The sequence below is a fragment of the Ylistrum balloti genome, unplaced genomic scaffold (assembly GCF_031769215.1).
Source record: "Ylistrum balloti isolate Yb309-2 unplaced genomic scaffold, AGI_CSIRO_Ybal_v1 Utg370398, whole genome shotgun sequence".
Lineage (NCBI taxonomy): Eukaryota > Metazoa > Mollusca > Bivalvia > Pectinida > Pectinidae > Ylistrum > Ylistrum balloti.
In genome coordinates, this window is record NW_026782274.1 from 328,730 (window position 1) to 337,916 (window position 9,187).

Here is a 9,187-nt window from a genome sequence, read left to right on the forward strand (position 1 = left end):
CTAACTAATTAAATGTAAGGACATGAAAGATAAAATAAAAACGTCTCGTAGAAGCGTTAAAATATGCTTCATAATATCGTAAACAGCCTGACACTGCCTTGCATAGACAAAGCTGATCAACGCTTCTTCATCAGTATCGCAAGTTCTGGTATTCTGTCAGTATTTCTATAATAGATTGTCTAGTGATCCAGTCATAAAACGATCCTATCATTGTAATACAACACCCCAATCATCAAGACTGGATCGAGTTATATAAATGTCCGGGTTTTTATAACAGAGGCCGCCACAAGTCATTTATCAAATGATTGCATATGCTGCAAAATATGATGAGGCTTGACCGATTACTGGGAATTTTTTAAGCACAAAATCTTTGAGATTGTCTAATTTGTTTCAGATTCAAATATCAGTTACCGAAACAAAATCGGTCTACCATGTCATTGACTTTCGTTTTTAAATCCGTGAGGGAATTTTCCAATATCATTTTTTAACTGGGCAACCTTGGGCACAATCTCCTCGATTGGACATGTCTTAAAACGCAATGAGAGTCCCAGGGATTTGTTTTAATATTCGCCGTTCGAATACGAAAAACAGAGAATGCGTTAGAATCAATGCTCTTTCGTGTCATTGTCATTCACTTAATAATTACTATTGTATTCTAACACTCATCCATTTTATCTGATAATGAGAAATTCATAGTTCATGTAATCTTGTATTGAGCGTCTTGTCATTATCATGTCGTGACAAAAACAAGATAAAAAAACCTGCCGACATTGCAATTCCGGTTTACCTATCTTATTACGTTTTTGTCTCACAACAGACACACTTCTGTTACAGAAAGTATTGTGCGCGACAAACACCTTTTAAATTCGCATTTGCATTTTCATTAAAAGTCAATAGTTGACTTATGCAGAATACAACTTTATACTGCGTGTTTCCGTCGAATACATTCATCATCGCTGATTGTATGTGGAAATATGACTGTCACCAAGTTGCGCGAAACAATTTCGGATTCCATTGTCTTTAGATTAACTTGTCACCACAACATGTGAAGGACTTGTCAATCACAGAAATTATACCCTTAACAGGAAAATCCTTTAAGGTTCACCTCCCCACGCGATGAAACACTAAAAACCTAAAGCGGTTATATTTTGTAATATAATATAAAAAAAATGAAATACAGCAATTCTTACAATACCGTTTTACGTGTAATGTGTTTAAATTTCAGTAAAAAAAAAATGTGAAAAATCTTTGCTTCGAACAGTGTGGATTTTCTCTCAGTTAATTGCCGAGTTAAAGGCAATTTAGGTTGACCTCAAACAAAACGTGATATAAACTATATATTAAAAAAAAACAAGAAAAAGAAAATATTCACAAAGAGAATCTACGTGAAACATAGCATTTGTTTAAAAACAACCTTCTGCTTAATATACGTCACCCGTCACGTCAATCCAGGTCAATTCAAGTAATACCATGCTCTCAAAAAATTAATTGGGTAAATGGAATTAAACTTCCCTGCGTACTAACGAGTAATGAAGAACTTTAGCTGCACATCAAACAAGGATATAGAGTAATGCGATCGAGATGGCAACCATTTAACTTAACTTTTAAAGCCTTCATTTAAGATCAACTCTCGACATAGATCACGGAAAAAGTTATTTTGGGCAAAAGCCAACAGACATCGAATCAGCTGTGATACTTAGACAGAAAAAGATTGGAGATACAAGATATCGAAACTGTGCAGATTCAGGAAAACGGAAATCATCATTTCATAAAAAAGCAGTTCCTGTCGGTTACGTTGAAAGATGTACGAAAACTGTAACGGAATCGTTTTATTAGCCATGCATGGTATAGTTGTTCATCTTGCTTTTGTGAGATAAATCTTCAGTCAGTATTTAGCTTTACAATAATATTTTTGACAAATTAATCGTATGATAAACGTGATGATTTCAATATCTGCTTTGTATATGTTCCTTTTTTAGAGAACAACAAACCAGCAACTCTCCCAAACCTCGATAAAGCAAAATACGCTTACTCTTCCGGAACACCTAGTCTTATTCTTCTTGTACTTTTTCATGAATATGCGAGTGATTTTGTTTTTTCGGGTGTTTTTGATCGTGTTTTGTCCTAGTTTTATTGAATTTGAGTTTGGATTATGATCATAGTGGCATGCTGGTATTTTTTGGTTGTTTTTCATAGTTACAGCTGGTTACACAACCATTGCTTTGTAAAGTATTTCATTGTTTATATTATTTATCAAAGTTTTGTTCCATTCTTATAGAACGTCATGTAGTTAAAGTCCTCTGAGCTACTGAAATACCTCATCGGTAATATCTATTACTATGCATATCATCCGAGGACATACACAATCATACATTTTCCAGAAATAATAATTCTAGAAAATACAATATTAATCCAGATATGACAATTTCAGTGGAAAAAAGTATTAACCCGTTTCCAGTTTCATTTGCCAAATAAGAAAAAATAGCAGTACCATATACTGTTTCGTAATAATCGTTTAATTTGTACAACAAGGACGTACAAAACAAATAGAACTATTTATAGTCCAGGTCGCGTGCTAGACATTTTGTAATTCAACAGTTCAATTTGAAACAAGAGGATGTCCAGTCCTCTTATATTCTTAGTTATGTCATCACTCCGAATACCAATTATCCGTACAAAACACTTTAATTACATCAAACTTTTCTCGGATTGAGTAAATCACGCGTTAGATATTGTATAACTTTACGCTCTCGGCTGATTCGATTCCCAGGCGGACCCTGACAAGCTACGGGAGTCGTCTGCCACAATACGTGGGGTTTTCCCGGATCTTCCTCCACCCCAACTTCCATCCCCAGAAAGACCCATCGCACGCTTCACAAAAGTGATTAGCATAAGCTGCACGCTTGTTTCGCAATTGTTGTTAAAAATTAAACATAATATATTTCGTCAGTATTTTTATTGGTGTATGTATTTCGGGTTATAAATCATTATTCCGGATGTTTTTCGTTGCCGAATCTATCCGGGTAAACGGGATCTAGAACTCGAGGCATATCCTATAATAATTCATTTTCGTCCTTCAAGCATCCCAACTCTCAAACATCTCAAACTCTGTAGAGTTAGATATTTAATAGAGGCGTTCTTATACTGGGTTTTCCATTTTCTAGATTTTAAATCGTCTTATAAAAACCGTTAAAAGCAATTTTCACTGATGTTGTCGGAAATAGGGATGTATCACACAGTGAATAACTACAAATGATAAAATCATATAATGCAAACTTGTGATAAATGATTTCAAGGATAACGGCTGTGATATGATTGACTACACCGGCTTCCACACTGTTCAGCTAAAATCTTTCTGTAATAGTTATGGTATGAGGGTATACCATCGGGGATATGACGTCTTCTGAAATATTTGAATATCTTCAAGAAAATCACACGTACGTATGCATGGTGGTATTACCAGAGATTCATCAATCTTCTGAATGGCGTCTTTGTTTTTTGTTTGTTTATATAGAGATTATTTAAGGCCTAACGCTAATTGCACTATATTGCAATTTAATTTTAATTTTCGTTTACTGTTTCAAGCTATCAATGATGAGTGGAGATTCCTTGTAAATAAATACCTCACTGCAACCGATACTTGTTATTCCGCATAATTAAGTATGATAAAATCTTTCTAGACCAGATACAGACTTGTTTGTTTAGGTAAATGATTGAAAAAGGAATATCGTTATATCAGATACTTGTTAATCCGGATAACGGAATCTCTCTAGACCGGATATGGAATTTATGTCAGATCGAAAATCTCGCTAGTCTAGATATTTACTTCCTGTTCCGCATAGGGATAATGATTCATAAAAAAATTGCTTGACCAGATACAGAAGTGTCAATCCGGATTATCATTAATAAAGGAACCTCGTTAGGTCAATCCTAGACTTGTTAGTCCGTATAATTATCTATAAAGGAAACTTTCTGGACCGTATATTGACCGATAAGTCCTAATAATTACTTATAAATGAAACTCGCTGACCCGATGGTGACTCACGGATTGGGCTTTTTAAGGTCTGGACATTGGCTTAAATATGAGCTACGCTAATCCGGATATTGACTTTAAGTGTTGGTATAGACTGATATGGTACCGACTATAGACTGAAAAATACTAGGCCTTATCAATCCGGCTATGGAATTATATATAGGAGTCTTTCTTGGCCAGATATGGACCAACTGCTGACGTACTAGTCGAATGCTGATGTCAAAGGGAACCTCGTTATACCGGAAATTGGCGTACTCTGGTACGTAATAGTCCGGATGTTGACTAATATATGAAACATTTTATGATCGGATACTGACACAATGACATATAACTCGCTAATTTGACAGCTGACACACACAGAAACTCGTTCTTCCGTAGCTTTACTCACAGTCTGTTTTTTTTAAATCGGATGTTGAGTTACAGTGAAGCCTTGTCATTCCGGATTTTTTTACAGTGATAACATATACTAAAACAGCATGACGAACAGAGATATTTCTGGAGTGGAAAAGGTTTCGGATTAGAAAGTAAAGTACGATCGGGACGTTAGATTTATTGCTTAATTTCATTAGCCGATCGGAAGATATTTTTTGTTTTACTTTTTTTCGGACAACGAATTACCAGTAGGCTACTAAGAGTTGGTGGAAAGATTAACAATAATGCCGTGCATGTCATTTAAGGATGTTATAATTACGTAAACTAAGAAAAATTAGCATTCCAGCGTTTCATTGACAGAGAAATTATCACAATGTTTTCAAACAGAAAACTTCTCAATTTATCATAGGAAAATTATTATGGAACCGCAGCAAATGGCATTTAATATTCTAAAAATGTTTTGTTTCGGCATTTAATAGTCTTACGTATGTAGACACTCTCGTCGTTTGAGATGGGTTCGAATTTATCGATGTTATGATTCCAAAAAACGAGAGACGATTTTAAACAAATAATACTTGAGTAAAATACGATCGGGACGTTAAATTAAAAAATTAATTCAAAACTCGTTCTAAAAGATACTAGAAATGAGAACAATACGATCGGGAGTTGGAATTGACCAATTAATTAAGAACTCATTCTGTAAGAAACTAGAAATAGTTTACCGCATCAGTGTTGGAGATAGAAAAACCTGTTCAGATAATCTAAAATTTAAAAAAAAAGTTGCGTCTACTTGTAGTATGTGAACTAATAGGGTTGTAACGTCTTTGTACGCGCTATATTAATTTTACCATCAATATTAAAGCGATTAGTGATTTTTTTTTCGTTGATGCCAAATGGCTTCGCCTAATGGAAATTAAATAAGCACTTGTGGCAGTTTACTGAATGTAGGGGATAATTAATCTGTTTTTACATGTCTTTGATAATTACTCCTTGCAAGAGAGAGAAAAAGCGCCCGCGCATGCAATTTTGTATTTTATATGAATAACAGTATTGACAAAACGATATGCGCTTCTTCTCACTGAAATAGATGAAATATCTATCATTGTCATTCGACGCGAGAGTTTTGATAACTGTAAGCATTATCACTGAAAACAAGGCTATCATTTTAGCAATTAGGGACCCAAATATGTTATCTCATATCGGTCACTGTCGCTGTTTACTGTTCACAGATGCGAGCTTCGCCTGACCAAACGCATTCTTTTTCATTTCTCAGATAGATGGCATGCACGTACGGGTATAAAATGATTTAATCTAGTGCATACTGCAAAAGAGGCCATATTCCAGTATAATCAAAGATATCTAAAAGGTCATATGAAACTATAACCTGTGTATAAAGGTCACATCAGTATCACAGATATCTGTCTATAAAGGTCACATCAGTATCACAGATACCTGTCTATAAAGGTCACACCAGTATCATAGATACCTGTGTATAAAGGTCACCTCAATATCGCAACTACCAGTCATTAAAGGTCACCTCAACATCGCAACTACCAGTCATTAAAGGTCACTTCAAGTTTTCTGATACTTGTCTATAAAGGTTACCTCAATATCGCATATACCTGTCTAAAAAGGTCACTTCAATATCGCAACTACCAGTCTGTAAAAGTCACTTCACGTTTACTGATATATCTCTATAAAGGTCACCTCCAATATCATAAATACCTGTCTATAAAGATCAAATAAATTCATACTTATCTATAAAGGTCATCTAAATAAATTAATGACGTTCACCGGAATATCACAAAGACCTATTGATAATGTTTACTTCAATATCAATACAGGTGACCTTTATATCAGAGATTTCTGTATATAACGGTCATCTCATTAAAAAGTCTTTCCTGTCTTTAAGGTCATCTCAGTACCACAAATACCTGCCTATATAAGTCATCTCTGTATCACATATTCCTGTCTATAAAGGTCATCTCATTATCACATATACCTGTCTTTAAAGGTAATTTCAATATTTCGAATACCTGTCTAAAAAGGTCATTTAATATCAAATATACCTGTCTACAAAAGTCGTCTCAACAAGATTCATACCTGTCTATAACATCTCCCAAATAAAGTACCCGTCTATATAGTTCATCAGTATTATGTTGATACACTGTATGACAAATATTTGTCTATAAAAACCGTGTTTGTTTCCTTGTCTATAAGGGCCACCAGTTTTTGTTTCATTGTCTATAAAGACCATCAGTTAATGTTTCCTTGTCTATAAGACCATCAATTAATGTTTCCTTGTCTATAAAGACCATCAGTTTATGTTTCCTTGTCCACAACGACCATCAATTTTGTTCCCTTGTGTACAACGACCATATTTTTGTGCCCTTGTCTATAAAGACCATCAATTCAGCACAGTCCATAGTAATATATTCACAAATGTCACCTTTCTATAAAGACCACTTTCTGCCATTGACTGCTGTTTACAGGTTTACAGACAGCTTTGACTGTACTGTTGGGAAATTTGCTACTGGAACATCTAGCAAATCAATTCCTGTATGATATACATATCTGCCAGAAAAAAAATCTGTATTTGAAGAACAAAAGATCCAGTAAAATTGTAACTAGCATTTTGTCGTATAGAACCGAGATGTCAATAACTCGACAAGTTGTCTCTTATACTCGACAAACACCTTTTTTTCAATCAACATCGAATGTAGTCTAATTACGTTTATTTGTTTAAAGAAGTTTGCACCGAGTTATTCCAGTGAACGTGATCACGAAGTCGTTTGAGGGCATACTTCAGCCAATTCCATCGATATAAATCAAGTCTGTTGACGTAATAGTCGATTGAAAACAAAACACGCGTGGTCTACCATTTAATTCTATTTTTGTAATTGAGACCTTCAATATTGAACACGATTAAATTGAAACTCAAAGAACAGACTCTCTGTATCTGATTTCTCTATGTATCATGTTCTAGATATGGTAAATATTTATTTATTTATCATTAGAACCATATATTTAGTTTTCCGGACTATCAATCTCATCACAAAAAGATACATTGGTATATTTTGGTTGTTTCCTTGGCTATTTGGTTCAAATTTGAAATATGATACATTACTTTCCTAAATTGTTCAATTTCATTTCATCAAATCAGTGCCGACAGCTTCTAGTCAGTTCATACCTGACCATCACTCTTCAAACACTGTAACGTGACAGGATACATTAAAAGGTTACCAAGTAAGGAGACCTTATATAATTATCATATCTGTGTTTATTTAGATATTCTATATTATATCTGAAGATTATTCATACTACATATGATCTCAAAATTTCGTTTTGAAATTTTGGCAAAATTAAAGAAATATAATTTGATGATAAAATTTTCATGATTTTATCAGGTCATCACATAACCAATATCGGGTTGACCTGACCAGATTAAGTGAAATGGGGACACTGTTCGTTGAATGAGTCCAAATTATCAAACAAGGGCCTTTGTTGATGTCAACAATATAAGTAAAATACACCATCAGAAAGAGTATATCTTCTTCCTTTACTGACATCCTTCAGTAAATGACGATCACATCAAATTTAAGGTCGTGATATTTTTGTGGATCAACATTTTGTTGTCACTTTATGTGTGTTAAACTAAGTCATTTTCAAATCTTTCGAATTGAAAATATATTCATGGTACGACGGTATCCCTAAAGCACATATTTGATCAAATACAATGACGTAAAGCAACATTGAAGAATACATGCGAGGTTTTACTACAATGGTCAACGTATGAGAAAGTCCGTCGTCCCTCAACAACTTGTGGTTTAGTTAAATCATTTATTTAATTTTCAAGAAAAAACAAACAAAAACTTACCTTTCCAAAGAAATAGCGACGAGCGTAAGCACGCTAGCAAAGACGAAAATTGGAAAGATATAGTAAACGACAGCGCACAGGCCATCGTGGCCAAAAATCTGCCAATCACAGGGGCTCGTGTATTCCAGGAGTTTCAACGGTAAGACGATGGACGAGACAAGGAAATCGGACAGAGCGAGATTCACAATATAATAGTTGGTCACAGTATGCATGTGGGTATTCCTCCAGATAGTCCAAATCACTAACATGTTTCCAAACACGGCAAATACCATTACCAGAAGATAGCCTACCACAATGGCGGCGTGAACCGTGTTGATCTGGGTAAAATCCACATAGGAATCGAACACAGCAACGTCACATCGATCAACCGGAAACAACAGGTCCCTCGTGTTGTTGGTACAGTTTCCCCATAGGTAACACAGCACGTTTCTCGGCAAACCGGAAATGTTAAGGTGTGACGAAGTGAAGTTTAAATAGAGAGATTTTCTTAAGAATTCCCCGTCCGCCATATTTGTTGTGTGCTCAATATGTCGAACTCTCACACAAAGTTGCGTTGGAAATCGTGAAATAATTACATTGAAGAGTATAACTGATTTACATTTGGCAACTTACACTGTTGTTATGGCTGGGTAAAGCTCTTGAAATGCTGTTTTCTATCCTTGTCAGATAAAGTTTCTGATGTCACGTGGTGCTTTTTATTCTACGAAGATAAAATAGTCCACTGAATACCTGCTTAACTAAATCAGGCAAAATAAAGAAAACACTGATGATATACATGCATATCTGTTCTTGATGTCCTTAACTAAGAAACGTGTGTCAAATTAATAATTAGGAAAAGATGTCACTTTGATTTTTGATACTGAAAATCATACATTATTTATTCGTCACTAGTAGCACTTTTAAAA

The 9,187-nt window shown here is 34.7% G+C and overlaps 1 protein-coding gene across 1 annotated transcript in view; it reads right to left on the bottom strand.

The window, feature by feature from the left end:
- The window catches only part of LOC132554385 (QRFP-like peptide receptor), a 71,511-nt gene extending 62,720 nt beyond the window's left edge, over nt 1–8,791 (bottom strand). The window contains exon 1 of the mRNA XM_060218691.1: nt 8,283–8,791. Within this exon, the coding sequence (XP_060074674.1) occupies nt 8,283–8,791 (509 nt within the window). The remainder of the gene's footprint in view (nt 1–8,282) is intronic.
- Between the last annotated feature and the right edge of the window lie 396 nt (nt 8,792–9,187).